The sequence below is a fragment of the Rhyacophila brunnea genome, unplaced genomic scaffold, assembly GCF_057557595.1.
Source record: "Rhyacophila brunnea isolate RB1 unplaced genomic scaffold, BYU_Rbru_1.0 scaffold_167, whole genome shotgun sequence".
Classification (NCBI taxonomy): domain Eukaryota; kingdom Metazoa; phylum Arthropoda; class Insecta; order Trichoptera; family Rhyacophilidae; genus Rhyacophila; species Rhyacophila brunnea.
This window is the reverse complement of record NW_028232824.1, coordinates 151113-170243: the sequence shown is the minus strand read 5'-3', so window position 1 is coordinate 170243 and position 19131 is coordinate 151113. Positions and strand designations below refer to the sequence as shown.

Here is a 19131-nt window from a genome sequence, read left to right as displayed (position 1 = left end):
TACAATCAATTTATATACATTTTAAGAAAGAATTTGTATGATTTATTTAACTATTTGAAAGTATATTCTTTTCTAGATAAATATAAATTCGGAATCGGAAACATATTTTTTTTTACAATTAATTAATATGCAATTATAAAATCTTTCAAAGCAATCAATTTAATTAATCAAATTCTCATTTCAAAAAGTTTAATTTTTCGGTTATTTCAATGTTTTTAATGTTATAATGGCAATTTATTTAATAATTCAATTTTTTTAATATGACTAGAAGAAGAAATCGAATATTCTTAATTCAATTTTTTCTATACTTTTCTCATATAATTTAATTTATTTGAAAATTTAATCAGTCCCATTAAATGAACGATAATGATCGCAAACGAGGACGATCAAGCTGGAACAGCGAGTCACGCGACTATAAGCGCACACCCCGCACAAACGATCGATATGACAACAAGTCATGGGGAAGTAACCGTCGAGACCGCGAGTCTGTTCCACCACCAAGCAATGAGCCAATAACCAATTTCATTAAAAATTTTCTTGATCCATTGCCATCGAGTTTTATGAATGCGAATGAGTCAGAATCTTTTAGAAAGGCAGCTGGTATGGTGATAAAAGGATCTAATATACCGCCACCAATTCGCAAGTTTACGGATTTGTTGTCTTATAAGACTAAAACTAATTCCGATCATGAACTGTTTACAGATGAAGTGGTTAATGAATTTCAGCGTGAAGGATATACAACGCCAACACCAATTCAAGCTCAAGGGTGGTCTATGGCATTGAATGGACGTGACATGGTAGGAATAGCACAAACTGGATCTGGAAAGACGCTTTCGTTTGTTTTACCAGCACTTGTGCATGCAGCAGCACAACCAGCATTAAGAAGAAATGACGGGCCGATTTGTCTTATTCTTGCACCAACACGAGAACTTGTGCTACAGATTCATGAAGTGGTAGAAAAGTATAAACGATTTTATAGGTTAGAATCCGCCGTAGTTTATGGAGGAGTTTCGTCTTATCCTCAGAAACAGAGTTTGAGGAGTGGAGTAGAGATATTAGTAGCCACGCCTGGTAGACTCATAGATTTATATGATCAAGGATGTTTTTCATTGGACAGAGTGACATTTATGATATTGGATGAAGCAGATCGAATGCTTGATATGGGATTTGAACCTCAATTGAAACAAATAATTCCAAAGACCAATTCCTCAAGACAAACTTTGATGTGGAGTGCAACATGGCCAAAAGAAGTACGAAATTTAGCGGAAACGTATATGAAAGACTATGTTCAAGTAAATATCGGTAACACTGAATTACGGGCAAATAAAAAAATAGACCAGGTAGTCAAAATTGTTGAGAATAGGGAAAAAAGAGGAATACTTATTCAAACACTGAACGGCGAGGGTGTATTAAGAAATCAGAACAAGTTTATTGTGTTCTGTAATACTAAAAGAATGTGTGATGATCTAGAATACTTTCTAGGTGAAAAAAATTTCAAGGCCTCGGCTATTCACGGTGATAAATCACAAAATATTAGGGATCGGGTGATTACTGATTTTAAGTCTGGAAGAAAGAATATTCTTATTGCGACTGATGTGGCTGCAAGAGGATTGGACGTGAAAGATGTTTATATGGTTATCAATTATGATTTCCCTAAACAATGTGAAGATTATGTGCATCGGATTGGGAGAACTGCTAGGGGAGATTCCATAAGTGGAAAGGCGCTTTCTTTCTTTACTAATGATGATAGAAACACCGCCAAAGAGCTTATTAAAATTCTTGAAGAGTCTAAGGCTCATGTTCCCGATGGATTAAAATCTATTGTTCCAAGAGGAGGGGGTGGCAATTATGGTGGAAATAATAGATCTTTTAGGAGATGGTAATCTAAAATACCAAATATTTATATCTTATAAGAAAATATTATTATCAAGTATATTTTGCAGATCAAAAATGAAGATAAACAAGTTGCTAAATGATAATACCGATCATTAAAATAAGATACGATAAATTTTTTAACCATAACCCAAACCACACTTGGGTTGAAATGCTGTCTTTTAAAAGAAGAATTGGGGTTGTACTGTGATTTAAGTGCAATACATGATTCGCAATATTGTTGTGTTTAAAAGGGTCCTTGGAAATCAGGTCTAAACATACTCTAGGGATAATTAAATTATAGATGATTATTATCACGATAATTCATTTCTATCCCTATAAATATTGTGAAAACAAAAACCCGCATTTTATTTTATTTATATTAATATCCTATTTATTATTATTACAAAAATTTATTACTATGTCCCTATATATATATTGTGAAAATAAAATCATCCTTATTTATCTGAATTATTATCGATTTCCTATTATTTATTATCATGATAATTCATTACTATTTCCCATTAAATATTGTGAAAACAAAAATCCCATTTTATTTATATTAATATCCTATTTGTTATTACAATAATTTATTACTATGTCCCTACATATTTTTTGAAAACAAAAATCCCATTTATTTATTTATCCTCTATTTTTTTATAAAATATTTATTACTATCCCTATATATTGTGAAAACAAAAACACCCTATTATTATTATTTATTTACATATATTTTCTATTTGTTATTACAATCAGAAGACACTTGAACTCATCTCATTTGAGAGAAGAAGAGCAGTTGATGATGATATATCAGGGGAAGGTGTCATAAGATGCATCAAGGAGTTGTTCAATATTCCCAATGGACTGACCACGTCTAAATAGATAAAATTGATGAAAATAAACTTAACCCATAAATAAATAAGATTGTTACAATATCATTTCTAATTCTTGAATGAAAGAGAGGTATTGAAAAGACTTCAGAGAGGAGAAAATAGCCGAAAGTATTAATAACTGTGCGCACGAGAGATCAAACAAGATGTGCTTGAGAATAAAAACAAAGATTATGACAAATAATTTGGCCCTAAAATAAATTTAATTGCATAATTATAGTGTGCGTTGGTGGATTTGTTGCGGAAACGTTTATATAAGGTCTCTGAGTCCCAACCACGACACACCCGCGCATTCAAAATAATCTACACAAAACGTGAAATACCGCAAGGGGTTGGTCTGCCGAAACTAGAAAGTAAAACCATAACAAGACTGATAAGCGAGAATAAATTAGTAGGTTGCCGTTTCAGACGCTGAGTACGAGCCCGAACATTGATTGAACCCACACTCGTAAAGCAAAGATATATGTAAGTGTAGAGATAAGTGGTGGTACATAAATAACCAGCGACGTGAAGTAGATGGAATCATATCCTCCTCTATATCGACTACCGCCTGATAAAATAGGCCTAATCCACGGAGTGCAAACCGGGACAGGAAGGAATTATGAAGGAACACACGCAGAGCGCATCAGTTAAGCAAAAGTTCTATAAAAATTATAAGCGAACTATCTAAAAAGAGAGATAAAAGAGTAAATAAATAAAAAATTAAGTAAATTCCTCTCGAATTTTTTGCATCATTTATTATGATAATAAAATATATTTTATTCCCACATATTGTGAAAACAAACCCCCTATTTATTTATTTATATATCTTTCTTTCTATTTATTTATTATTATTATATCATTTTTTTATAGCCATTTTTTGGAACTTATGGATTTATATAAATTTATAGAGTAAAGCTAAGCCTTTATTTGTTTTAAATATTAAAATAGGTCTAAAACCATAAGAAAGTCGAAGAAGTATGTTATATCATTTTATTCCATACTATTAATATAAGTGACATATCTAAGATCCAACTTATTATATAATAAGTAATTAATAAAGATTGAATTCTTCATAAGAATATTTATTGAACATCACTCACCCCCCATGGTGAGAATAAGTTTTTATATTTTTGCATTGAGTGGGATCATTGGATGTGATTATGTGTTTCATTATTTATAATTCTTTCTGATTCACATTAATCCCTGCACACGACAATAATATTCGTATTAATTTATAATTTTAAGAAAATGATACATCTTATTATGCTATTTTTATAGGCTAAGGGTCTATCATCATGCCATTCATATCAATAATTGTGATATATATGAAAGCAGTGTAATACTTTAATAATTTTCGATTTTCAAAGAATATAATCCTTGTGTAAATTTTCATAACCCCAATTATCCTTATATTAATATAAACAAAATTGTCGGAAAACAGTTTGCACCTTTACTAGTTTTCTTATTTTACTTTAAATACATTTGCATCAGTTGAGATTCTGTGGTTCAAAAAATATTGATTAGTCTTTAAATTGCATGACATTAGTATTTTATTTAAAAATATAAATGACTTTCTTCGAATCAGTTGTTGACAGCGGGCTAAGAAATTTCACAATAAACCCATAAAATTTCCTGGTTTGATTCCTTTGGTATCTATTGATGCCTATTTTAGGTGCAATATATTATCCCTATATATAACAACATTATTATATTCGTAAAACTATAAAAAGTAACTGTATGTTTTTTCACGGTTTTTATAGGAAATCTGTTTATAAAATCTTATATTCACACATAACATATAATTTAAATTCCATTGGTATAATTATACTCTGAATTATCAAAAAAACCAAAAAAATTATTATAACTTGTTTAATACCCGTTAAAGACATATACTCTGTAAAAAATCTTACTTTTATATGGAATTAATCAGTAAAATATATTTTCTGAATCGATAAGGTTTGTCTGCTAATGAACTAGACACTCTGTATAAATGAAAAAAAGGTGCTATTAAAATATAATCAATCGCTTATTTTATTTTTAAACAAGAATCATAGTTTACGAACAAAAATCAGAACAATATACAAATATTCAAGATGATTCAACCAGGTAGATAATGCGCTTTAAATTGACTAGCGACCATATAAAATCATATAATTTATATTTTTATATTATTATAAACTCATATTATTTCATGCTCTATATATTTTACGCAATTAAAATTTTAAGGATAGTGAATGCTAAACTTTTTAAAATTATTATGTAAACTAGATTCATCATAAAATTTCTAAAATCCAACTTCCATAAACTATTTTTTATTATCAAGCTTCACTAAATTAACAACCGTTTCCCTATTTATGATAAAATCGTTCGCTGCGGGAAATTCAGTTATATAATTTAATAGTATATATCGCATGAAATGAAGAAATCCTGCTAGAATATTATAATAAAACTACACATTCAATTACATATTACACTTCATCGTATGCAATAATGATTGTTCTTACATATATTTGATATATCATAAACTTGCGTGCTCATCAATATTTTTCTGAATAGCTTTAGTGACTGTGACCATGTGATGTAAATTTCTGATCTCGAAAATCCAATATAAATTACTATGTGCATCAATTTCCTGCGCTAAAACATTTAAAAATTACCAAACAAGTAATTAATACCACCCGGCTGAAAAGTTATACAGCAAACACAGATAGACAGATCCTCAACATGATAAAATGTAATAAAACAAACAAAATCTTGATTTTAGCGCATAAAAAAAGACACATTTCTCGAATTCAATGGCAAATAATATAATTAACTGTTGATAAGGAAAGCATTGCCTTTCTAAACCAGTGAACTAGGATAAATTTATGTTCTTCTTATGATTTTGGATTTAATGATACTCGTAAAGTCCTGAATACAAAGAGAAGGTAATTTTCGATTCTCGGTATTACAATTAAAGAACGCAGCCTTAAAAACATAGAAAATAACATTAATCATAACAAAACACCAGGATGAATAAGTCTTGAGATTAGAAGATATATTGAGGTGGACTGTAAGGATGATTTGCTTAAAAAGTATACAGAAAATCTGTAATATAGAGAAATCTATAGTTTTACTTGAACAAATTTAAACAACTAACAACGAAATTAACCCTTTTAAAAATAGTGTATACAGAAAATCAGTACTAAAGATCAATCTAAAGTTTTACTTGAACAAATTTAAACAACTAACAACAAAATTAACCCTTTTAAAAAAAAGTATACAGAAAATCTGTAATAACGATCAATCTAAAGTTTTACTTGAAACAATTTAAACAGCTAACAACAAAATTAACTCCTTTAAATAAACTACCCACAGAAGTAGAGATGGTTATTTTATTTACAAATAATAATATCATACCCAAATCTTTCAATAAAATACTTGTATATTCGATCAAAATTATAACTCAATACAAAAATAAATGGATTCGGACCTGCATCAAAACTATAGAAAACTTCAAATTTCTCCTTATTCAAATCAAAAACCGCATCAACAATCTCCATACTCTTTTCCGTTAAATATAAAATTGGTGGATATGAATCAAGGCAAGTAGCATGTATCTCATTTGCTTCTTTCATAACCAATACGCCTAAATTTTCAAAATCCTTTTCTCGAACATACCTTATCGCCTGTGAGATCTTATACGGAACATTTCGTATTCTTTCTTTAATAAAGTTGCTCGTTTCCATAGTACGTATCATTCCCTCTGTACTTCCAACTTTTTTGACATCTTTAGAAACTACTATATTAAATATTTTAAGGTCTTCCCATTCACCAATTCTACAAACATCTTCTCCGTCCCATAAAACTATGCCATCTAATATACTTCTGCATGCACTTCCTGATCCTAAACGTGCAAGTTCACAAATTTTACTTTCTTTTAAGTTTGTTTGGAAAAAGACGTCAAGTGCTTTTACCAATGCAGAATATCCCGATGCAGAAGATGCTAATCCACATGAATGTGGAAATGTATTATCTGATTCAATTTGTATTGGATCGTAAATACTGCTTATTTCTCGGAAATATGCTATTAATTTCTTCATTCGATCTTTTATATTTGTTTTGATTCCATCTAGGATAAAAATATCCTCGTTCGACGTTTTATTAAAATAGATTATTGTCTCTGTTTTGAGAAAAGGTAAAGATATTGATATAGAGGCATTAATTGGTATGTTTGTTTCAATATTCTTTTTTCCCCAGTATTTTATTAAAGCTATGTTCGAAAACGAATGAGACTTTTGCATCTTAGTCATTTTTTAGGGATACGTTAAAACGATAATATTATATAAATTGATCGAAATTATAAAAAAAATAGAAAAAGGTTTTTTGAATACTGAAAATAATAATCATAGATTAAAAGCAAGGAATTTGCACTAAATAATAGATCAATAATGATTAAATCTGATCAACATATATATTTTTGATAACTATAAGATTCCACTGAAAATTCATAGATGTGTCACAGAAATATTGTCCCTTTATCAAGGCCAAGAAGATAAAATAATAGAGCATGATTTATCGAATATTTAAAATTATGCATTATTAAACAAATATACATTAATCAAGTATTTTATGTTTTAAAGTTCTTTATGATAAATTATTATATTTATCACAAGATTAAAGGAATTTTGAAACCTAAAATTATCTATGATAGGACAATTAACTCTATTCTATATAATATCTAATATTTTCCGATATTCTAGAAGTTACTTATAAAAAAACGTGCATTAAGAGTATTTATTTCTAAAGTTAAGTTGAATAAGAATCCATTGTGGATCTAAAATAATCTCTTAGCTCCCATATGTTCAAAAAAACTACAAATATTTTTATAAGGTTTATATAACTCCTTTTTCCACGCCAGGTTCTAGTATTGTCGCTTGAGCATATGAATTAATCACTTGATATATTTCTAAACCTTTAAATTTGAACTAATATAATTTTGTCAAATGACATTTTTTTTGTAAATTTTTTATATCGTACCTTTCATAATGATATTTTAAAGGAGAAAATATGAATATCTAGAGATTATAATTTTCGCGGTTAAATCATCGAATATTCATTATTATATTATGCTTATTTTGCCTCAGTCAATTTTTATTGCGGCAAAAGATTACGAAAACGAACATTAAAAATTAAAAAATATGCTGTATATAGTTATAAAAAACAGTAGTTTGAATATTAACATAAACATATGACCTTTTAAAATTTAATATAAGAAAAAATGGATCTAGAAAATATTCTAAATTTCATAAAATGATATAATGAATATATTATGTTATTCTAGGCAGATTCAAACCGACTTGTTATAAAATAAATTGAATTCAGACTTTACAGCGAATATATGTGTTTTATTGACCCTCTAAGCGAGAATATAACAGAAATATATGTATAAATAATAAACAGACATAATATATAATAACCACAAAATAAAGTAGGTTTTCAAACTTTCTTGCCGCGTATCAAATCAAAAATTAAGGTTTTATCACTATCATAGTTGCTAATATGTGATATTTTGTTTCACATTTAATATTTATTGTAGAAAACTGTATTTTTAATAAAATTATATAAATTTTGATTTATATGTAAACATTATTGTGAAATGATAAATAAATTACAGTAAAATATTTATTTTAGTGTTTTAAGGATAAAGAAACCAAATTTATATATCTATTCATTTTTGTTTCCGAAATGCATTTTTTAAACTTTATGAGATACAAACATGCACTTTTCAATTTATACTTTTTTATATAGATTATTTAAAAAACAAATTTTGCATTCTCACAACTTATGAATAAAAATTATTGCTCTCTAAAGGCACATTTACATCCAATTACTCAATCTATTGATATTATATACATCAAAAACACAATAATATCTTCGAGTATTAAGGCAAATTGTTGAAATACCATACTTCATAAATTTTAGGAAAAAATTATATATCTTTTTTTTTCAAAAAGGGTGAATTTGCCATTTATTTCCATGTTAAGTGTTAGCTCGGTTTGATAGTGTATATTATATGTGATATAATATTTTTTTTTAATATTATGCTGTTAAATTTTATATTGTGTAGTTTCTGGGATATCGCCTTCATTCAAGGACTATTTCTAATACATATCTTTTTATCATTTAATTATACAAATGGTAGGAAAATTATGTTCACATGGTCAAACAATACGAAAGAGGAAAATCCTTCAAATAATAAGTCTTGAAAAAAGGAGAGGGTTCAAAAATTTTAAGAAAAGAGGATATAACCAAGAGAATAAATATGATGTGAGCATGGAAATAAATCAAGCTAAGTTCATAGAAAAAAACATAAAATTACAATTCCAAAATTAACTCATGTATAAAATGCAAAATTATGTTTCTGGAAAATTTATTTCCTTTTTCAGTCCTTAGCTTCTATACATGATGGATAATTATGTATTTATAAATGGAATCTATCTCAATACTAAAAAACCTTTTGAAATCTCGGCTCAACGATAAAAATATAATTTAACCATTTATATGAAAGAACTTTTTATAAACTTAAATACACATAAATAAAGCTTATATAAAAACCAAGATAATTTCATTAGATCACATATCTTGATCAAAGTATTATACTGGATTATTTCATTCGTACTAAATAAATTTAAAGAGGTGAATGAAATTCTAAGAAACCAGAAAAAAAATCAATTTTGAAATAAATTATTATTGAAATGTTGTAAATAGATAATTTATTTAACATCCCGTATTCTATTATTATCTTTGTATAAATATTAAACAAAATTGTATCATTAGAATTTATGCCTGGAAATGTCTTTTTTTTTGACACAATCATGACGGAAATCCTCAATAAAGACATTTAACACGAAAAATATTTCGAAAAAACCTAAAACGAGCTTAAAATATTTTGCGTCAAAATACATTCAATGAAAAGGTTAATGCAACTTAGTAAATTAAAAGAATAGTAGTATTGTATCTGTATGGTTTACCTTTCTTAGTATTTTATAGATGATAATTTATAATATTTTATTTATTTATATAAAATTTTAAGATAAAATCTATATAGGCATCTAATAAGCATATATTTGGTTATTTGCTTGTAGTGGGACTGCTGAAAAAATACAAAAAATCATGTATTCTGATAGGTTAAGCAATAATGTAGGATCATGTGGCTTTAAAAGCCAATATGATTATTAATTATAAATCAATTAAAAAATTTGCTTTAATGATAAAATAATTGTGAAAATGTAGAAAGAGACCGCTTAAATATTCATTTTTTTATTCTATAACCGAAAAAATTACATCCAAAATATTTTTTTTCGATCCTGCTACATATATACCCCTCTATTGTTTATTTTAGGTTTTCTATTTCCTCTACTGTTCGAGAAACGCTATATTGCCTCATTTTATACAATAGAATTTATGAAACCCTGTTTTGTATACATATAATAGTTACTATAAAGTAAATATATAAATTTTTATAGCATAGAAGCGCATCTATTACACATTTTTACTCTCCCCTAGTAAAAAAAAACTAGTGCTTCATATATTTAAGGGGATATAACTTCTGTATATACCCACGTGCAATAATAATATATTAAAATTAGTGCTTTACCATGATTTACTCACGTTTAGCTGTTTTTTATTGTTCCTAAATTTGTTATTCTGCATATTGAACTTAATATTGGGTATTCTAAAAATTAGTGAAATTCGTCGATTAGTTATGGAAAGAATATATATTATTATATATCATCTCTTCTAAATTATTAAGAATGCATTTTTTTTCTAAAAGTTATTATGAAATACAATAAGAACATATTAGGGTAGATTTTATAATATACTGTGATAAAAAGATAGTATGATCTTCAAACTGACCTGTCAATATGAAATATGCGATTAAAAACCAAGAAAGGATTTTAAATGGTTTAATGTTTAATAAACTAATATTTTTTAACTTTATTATCTTTCCTTGAAAGTTCCATGTTCTTCCTCGTGACAGTTAAAAAACTAAATATGCAGGTTTAGATTAGCTTATAGCTTATTTCAAAAATAATTTATCTTAAATTTAAATAGGTTAGTTTTCTACCTAAGTAAAAATTTATTTTGCCACTTATAAAAAATTTGCTCATACAATTTTTAGTCTTATCGCATTTAGATTCTTCCCTAATGCATCTTCTCCTTTCAAAACTTATTAGTAAAAGAGTCTTCTGTAATACTGTTATTTGCGCACATCTTTAGTTTTAGAGGGCATTTTATACTCTTTAATATACAACTTATAGTATTTCGTGACCACACCCTCACAAGATTGATATATGATGTTTTTTTATATTATCCTGTAAATCAGAAAGAAACCTTTGGAAATAAAATTAATTATTACACATTCTCGTTTTAAAAATTTTTCAAGCTATTGATACTATTAATTCCGATTTTAATAAAGTGATCGGGGTTTTTATATGAGATATAAAGATATCAGATAGGTGTCTGAAATTTCGAGCATGTTATTACACTGATATCTAACTTAATTATTGTATGTTTATTGCATAAGATTTCCTAAACCGTATTTTCCCTGATATTCTTTGATTTTTTCTAAACGTTTTTTCTAGTGTGTCCGAAGTTAAGGGATTTGATATCGCTTCACATTGATATTAGGGATAATTTTAAGGCAAAATTCATTTTCATGTGTTAGAAATTATTTTTATTACAATAATTGAGAAAATCTGGTCTCTTAAATTTACATTTTACGAAGATTTTTATTAAATAAAAGACTAAGGCATTGAATAATTTATATTTGCAAATTAAATAATAGTTATTGTTCAATATGAATAATAAAAGTAATGATTCACAAAAAAAATATTCTTTTGATGAAGATAAGTTAATTAACAATATATTTTAATGCATTTAATTTATGTTCTGAAGAGTAATGATTTATGAAAAGGGTTTCTCTTTATAAAAATAAGTTAAGGCACAAAATATTCTATAAAATTTACTTTATGTTCAAAAAAGTAATGATTTATGAAAAAAAAACATCTTTTGAAGAAAATAAATTAAGCAACAACATATCTATAGCATTTAATTTATGTTCAAAAAAGTAATGATTTATTAAACAGGGTTTCTCTATACAAAAATAAGTTAAGCAACAGCATATTTTATGATATTTAATTTATTTTCAAAAAAGTAATGATTTATGAAAAAAACCTTTTTTGATAAAAATAATTTAAGCAACAGCATATTCTATAGCATTTAATTATTTTTAAAAAAGTAATGATTTATGAAAAAAAAACATCTTTTGAAGAAAATAATTTAAGCAACAACATATCTATAGCATTTAATTTATGTTCAAAAAAGTAATGATTTATGAAAAAAACCTTTTTTGATAAAAACAAGTTTAGCAACAATATATTTCATTTCATTTAATTTATGTTCAAAAAGATATTTTATGTTTTAGGTGACAGATGCTATTAAATTACTGCATTTACTTACCATCTTTATTTAAAAAAATGATAACAATGCTTAGTTTTTTTACATGAATGATATAATTTGGTAAAATATTTGTTTGTAACTAAAGGATTTATATTTAAAATTTTATTTACGAGGGTAAAAATTAAAAATTCATTTCAATACATAGAACATGCAATAACTTTGCATCTTCCCGAAACTCTTCCTTGAATATTTATATTCATTCTAGCCTCAGGTAAATAAAAATAATTTATAATGAGTGAAATAGCTCTTAATTTGTAAAAAAATATTTTACTAAAATTATCTGGACTTACTTGTAAATTTAAGTATAAATACAAATATATAACTCCAATATTTATATTTACTATTTATTTTAAAAAAAGGCCCAATTTAAATAATTTAAGAGTAGTCACATTCATGAATATTTACGTCAAACTAAAATTCCACTGCCAGAAAAATTATTTGATTATATATGATAAACCCACAAAAATTAAAATATACAGAGAATCATATGCAATTTAGAATGAGACTTTTTTTTTCAGACACATGGGAAAGAAATTTAAGATTTTGAGGAAAATAATAAATTTAAATTGTTTCATTGATTTTTATTCCCCATACCATGTTATTTAATGAAAGCATTGCTGACGAGAATGCATATTTCGACGAGAACGACGTAAGATCTGTAAAACAACACTTCGATAACAATAAATTTACGGTTCAAGAAAGAATTGCAAAATACAAATGTTTACTTGTGTGTAAAGAAAGAAATAATATCGTTTCGGAAGAACTTAACCAAATGATCAAGATTAATAAAGAGGCATTGCAGAAGATAAAAAATAAGAGAATACAAATTGAAAAAGAAATTCGAGAAAAATCCATTTCGATATATAAAAGATCCAAAGAGTTAGAAAAAGAAAAATGTGCAGCTGAAAAAATGAACGAAGAAAACATTTATCTTCGGGATGCTATTTCAGAACTAGAAGTTTTGAGAAATGGTTTGAAAGAAGAAATAGAGCACGATGCTTTAATAGAAGGAAACATAGAATCAATAATCGAGGGAAATAATAAATTAAAGCATATCTTACAAGCATTAGAAAATAAAAATAATGATAAACTTGAAATGGATTGCAAAATGAAGAAAGCGGCCATAGAAAAAATTGAATCATCAATGGTTAGAAATAAAGAAGAAAACGTAGTATCAGATTTATGTTTTCTTTATTCACAAAAAACAAAACTGATTCAAAGAATGACAAAATGTAGAGTGGAAAAACCTTTGACTATCAAAGATGGGTTCAAGTTTCTTTTTGTTGCTAAAAATATCACACTCTGGATTTATATTACCAATGATATTTTCACAAGAGTGGAGGTAATAAAGCCAACTGAAACACCAGAAAATTTAAAAGAAGTTATTGCTAAAGCAATAGAAATTAACAATCCAAAATTTTTGATTTCACATATAGCGTTTAATTCATTTTTCTGATATAATTTAGTTGTCGTATACACATTTTTTCCATTTAATCTCGATGTATAAATTAAAAGCTAAAAACAAAAAAATTCATTCATCGAAATATTTTTCGTTAAAATCTGTGTTTATAACTTATTTATGACTTTTAATTTTTTTTTACAAGGAAAGAATTTATATTCATTTGTGAGATAGTATTTGATTTGAAAGTTTTATTTGCATCACAAACATAAAAACTCGAATTTGATTGTGTATGATCTTGTTTTATATATGATTATTAAAATCAGCAGTCCAATACTATTCCTTTCATAATCAATTTAATATTCTGTTATTTTATTTAAATATCATTAAAGTAGTTACATGTGCGATATTATTTAAGGCTAAAATCGCTAGGCTTTTAAAACAATAAAATATTTTTCAATCGAAAGTAACATGCCTTGAACAGTCTAATTAATCTCTATTTATAAAAATATTGTAAAGAGAATGAATGCTAATATCAATCACTTGTAAAAACTTGAAGTGTTGTTTTTTTTAAAAAATATATTCACTATTACAAGGAAACACAATTTTAATTTAATTATGCTGCCAAGACTTATTATTGACTGAAAATACTTGTTTTTCTTCTTAAACTTGCTATATAAACCAATTTAATGTAAATATAAAAAAAATATGTATTTATTGTAATCATATAAAATACTTTACCATGGTTAAAATTCACGATTTTTTATGGGAATGTCTTTAATAACAAAGCCTATGATAGATTATAGAATTCAATTTGTCTTTACATTATCTAAATTTAATTAAAAAAATATTTCAAAATATCTTAATTATATCTGTAACCATTATACAAACATACTATGTGCGAATTCAAAACACGAAAAAATTATATATAAAAAAAACATCTTTTTTTTCATGGCACCATACATATAAAATGGCGATTTTACGAAGATGAAAAATCAAATCAACAAAAAAAAGTTATCTAATCAAATTTAGTATGTTTAAATTCACAAAAAGGATATTAAATTATAAATTAATGGGTATTGGGGGTATAAAAACATCAACATATACGGTGTTTTTTTTCGTAAAAATATTGGGTATTTGTTAACCATATTTAAAAAAAGGCATTCTTGGAATAAGTTTTATATTCGAAAATTATATTTTGTGTCTTTTAACCTTTATTTACACTAAATTGTTTTATATCATTGAATATAGTATTTCTGATGAAGATTCTAATTATATACGCGGATATCGACTCCAAACATTTTAAATGAATATAGATCTATGTGTAATGGTTAAAAGTAAAATATTATGCAAACTGAAATGTATTCTAAAGCGAGAAAAATTTGGTCCCAAAATAAATTATTGATTTTTAATCTGGTTAAAAATATAAAACATATGGTCTTTATGAAGATTACTATTCTGCATAAAACACATAAAATAATAGATTGCCCTTGAGTTTTTTATTTATATCTTTTTATTACTTTTTAATATTTTTTGCGCATATTTTTGTTATTACATAATTCTGGTGATAACAAAAAAATTATGATAATTAAAAAAAACCCCCAAAAATACATTTCTCATGTCCTAAATTAAACTTTAGGAAGTTTAATCTAAAGAATTTAATTTCAAAAAAAAATATGTAAATGAATCAAAAACGAAAAAAAAACAACTTTTTTTGAAGATAATATAATTATGAATTATTTTACTTTCTTACCGATTATCAAAGAGGCACGCTTTATATATTTCTTGAAATCACAAAAAAATTACATATCTATTCTTTCAAAAAATCTTGAGATTATCATATTCACGTGGTACTTTAGATGTAAAAGATAAAGATGACGCAAAATCCACCTGTTTTTCCTGATTATATGGATAAAACGAGTCTAAAGATGGAAATGTGCCATTATTTCGTTAATTTTAGCGGGTTTCTTAAAGAATATATGGTATTGTAACAATAGATTTCGATAATTTACTAATTAATATGATAAATGAATTATCTACAAACTAGACAGTTATACAGAAATATAAACTAAATGCAAATTTATAGTTTGATCAAAAAATTTAAGAGCAAAATCTGTCTTTTTTTTGGAGAATTATCTGATTTTCCTTTTCAAATCGATTTACCATGATGTACTAAAAACACAAATATGGCGGTAGATTTGAATATAACGAGATAGTACATTTGTTCATGTTGAGAGTTAGTGCAATAATAATAGGTTCATTAACTTAATAATGGATTTATAAATAGACAAAGTTTCCTTTAAGTAAAAACTTGTTAAAAAAAGCGAAATATTTGCGAATTAGTTTCAGTAAAATCAAAATTTTCATTGATGTGTTTTTTATCGCCCTGTTTAATACAATGTTCAGAGAAACTTGTTTTTAATATGAAATTCTCAAGATGCTTTTTTTTCTCTGATGGAACGGAACTGAATATTTAAATTATTTTAGCACTTACTTATGAGATATTTTGTAGTGATAAAGTTTTTGACCCCAATAATTCAAAGGACAGTTTTAATTATCTTGAATTGAGATAAATTCAGTGATAGAAAAATATATTAACCTAAAATGAATCCCCAAACAGTTAATATTGGTATACTTTCTTAGTCTATTTTTCACAAAAAAAAACCTTGTCATTGTGAATATATGGTTTATTCTGTAGCTAAGACACGGATGTAATTTATTGTAAAGCAACAAATTCTTTTTATAAATATATAATATCCGTTTAGATCATCTTTTTCTTTCTTTACTCCAGTAATTATACATCCACTCAGTACTTTATTTTTGTTTGTAGTAAATTTCTTAATTATGTTCTATGCAATTTATTCAAAATTTTAGAAAACATTTGTCTTGTGTAAATCAAGCTATTCGTTGTCTAGGGTGAAATCAGCAGCAGCTTCGTCAATTTAGATAAATTTTACGTTTAAATATAATATTGTTGTATATAGCTTTAAACCGATTATTATTGTGATCCATTGATTTTCTAACTTCTGTATATTTAAATTTTTCATTATATAAATTGATGGATTTTTAAACTATTTTGCCTTTAGTTCTTAATAATTTATGAATGTCTTTATTTTATTATTCATTAAATTTACTTAAATTTCAATTTTTATACTTTTTACCAATTTATCATTAAAGTAAATGAGAACATGTCCACTTCACCCTGAATAGAGAGAATACATACTTTTTTGATTTTATTGATAATATTCTTTCGAAATTTATAGCTTCATAAACATTTCTGTAATCATTTTTATTACTCATATGCACAATTTAAATTTACATGAAAAAATTTCTTGGGTTGTGGTTTGTAGTAAGAGATATATCAAAATTTTACTGTTCTACTTATTCAATATTTATTATTTCAAGTCTACAAAGAATAGCATTGAGAAAACCACTTCAAAGTATAGTCTTGAGCGTAGAAGATTCATGATGAATATTGTAAAGATGATTAAATTTAAATAAGTATGAATCAAATCTGTTTTTTGAAGAATCTAAAATTTTGCCCAAGCAAGCATAAAAAGATTGAATAAAAATTTACCCTTAAATTAATAATAGATTTACAAATCTAAGTTTTATAGATGTCAATTTTCCTTTGAAGGAAATCATAAAGTTCAATTAATAAAATATTATCTATCTGTTACATACTCCTGAATACTTCCTATATTTATATAATTATTGTGAGAATATGGATAAAACAAGCGACTTCGATATTTTACTAATCTTCTATTGTTACTGCTCGTGATACCATCTCGTTTTAATTTTTTTAGAACGTTGTAAAATCGCTTTTTTAATTCACTGGGTTCTTAGGGGAAACCTTGTGTTATCGAATTTTTTTGAGAAGCAAAAATACACATACGAGTGATTTTTAATGATTAAAAAAATTATGTATTTCAGATAACAAATAGCTACATTAGACAGCGGGACAAATTTTTATATGGAACATGTTAAACAAAATTTCGTACGACAAATGTTAGAAAAATTGATGTAGCACTTGTAATCATTTGGTAGATACACTCAGGTTTATAGTTGTGTGAAGATGAAAACCGGCTTCTTCAAGAATCAAAGATTTTCCAAAGTGATATTTGAAAATTCACGGATCAGTTTACCCTTATGTTTTTGTTACTTAATCTGTTGCGCTCTATCCAAAGGTTATGATACCTTTTCTTGCGCATTCTATTTATTAAAATGTTTTACATACTAAGTAAATCGAAGATAATAATAAGACAATAGGGAATTTTGAAACTTTTTTAAGGGTAGAGTAAATATTCTGATTGTGATTCATTGCAATTTAAAAATAAAATTAGACTTGTGTATTCTTATCGTGTGACTTTTTACTTAGCTTTTATAACTCAATATACTTCCCGTAAATTTCTTTTTAATATATAGCCTATAATAGTGGTAAATGCGACTTCGCTGATGCCAATATCTTCCATTAAATTATTTATTTTTATCGCATTTGATAAGTAACAGCATCTTTTTATATTAAATTTTATTTTTATTCTTATTGCTATCATTTTCTTTGTTCGAATTTTCGTATTTTTTTGTGGATCATAATTTTTTAAAAGAACTATTTTATCTATATATATAAAACTCAATTTTACGTCAAAAATTTTAGCTCTTCAGCTTAGACCAATATTTTTCATATGTAAAAAAAGTTGTATCTATATAAATTTTATTTATATCTTACATTCTATTTCCACTGATTTTATATTGTAAAATCGGTGAGATGATTCTCCTTTTTTTAAGAAAAAATTAGAAAATACAAATAGCTCTAAAAATAGGAAGATCATATTGATTAAAATGTTGCGTGTGACAACCAATAAAATCGATCGGGTTTATAGAATAATCAAAATCTTTACCTTTAACAACCAAAAAAAGTTTAATTATATACAAATCGATTATATTCATCTCAAACAATGCTTATGCATCATTTATAATTATTAAATGATAAAATATATAAATGTAATATTGAAAAATACAAAAAAATAAATTGAACGTGTAATAAATTTATTCAAATTAAATTTTAATCTGTTCATTATGACCATAACATATTTCTAAGAAATGATTATAACAAATATGGGGCCTAGGAAGATGTATTAACTGTAAATATATCAAATGTTAAGAAAAAAAATTAAAAATATATTGATGGGGTTTATATAATTAAAAAGAATCACCATAAAACTGTAAAATTATTTCATTAAGATTATCAAAATTATGAATAATAACATAGTGAATATATAAAAAAGTAAGCTTTTCTTTAAAAATCATAAATTTTACTATAAAACAATTTATTTTAGCGTAGAAATCTTCTTCTGATTGATTGTCCAAGGAAAATCTATTGGATTAATAGACTATAATAAATAACAGATGACTATTATCAAGAAAAAAACCAAAAATGAATTTTCTGACCACAGATCAAATTCCATTTCACACCGGAATAAAAAT

At 25.8% G+C, this 19131-nt stretch overlaps 1 protein-coding gene and 1 pseudogene across 1 annotated transcript; one reads left to right on the top strand and one right to left on the bottom strand.

The window, feature by feature from the left end:
• Positions 1-356: 356 nt before the first annotated feature.
• Positions 357-1883, top strand: LOC147074075 (uncharacterized; annotated as a pseudogene).
• A 2442-nt stretch (positions 1884-4325) lies between these two features.
• On the bottom strand, positions 4326-7036 carry LOC147074074 (uncharacterized). Its single transcript, XM_085944128.1, has 3 exons — positions 6882-7036; positions 6269-6404; positions 4326-4343 (listed from the first exon to the last, which is right to left on the bottom strand). The coding sequence occupies exons 1-3, from the start codon at positions 7034-7036 to the stop codon at positions 4326-4328; spliced, it is 309 nt and encodes a 102-aa protein (XP_085800254.1).
• Between the last annotated feature and the right edge of the window lie 12095 nt (positions 7037-19131).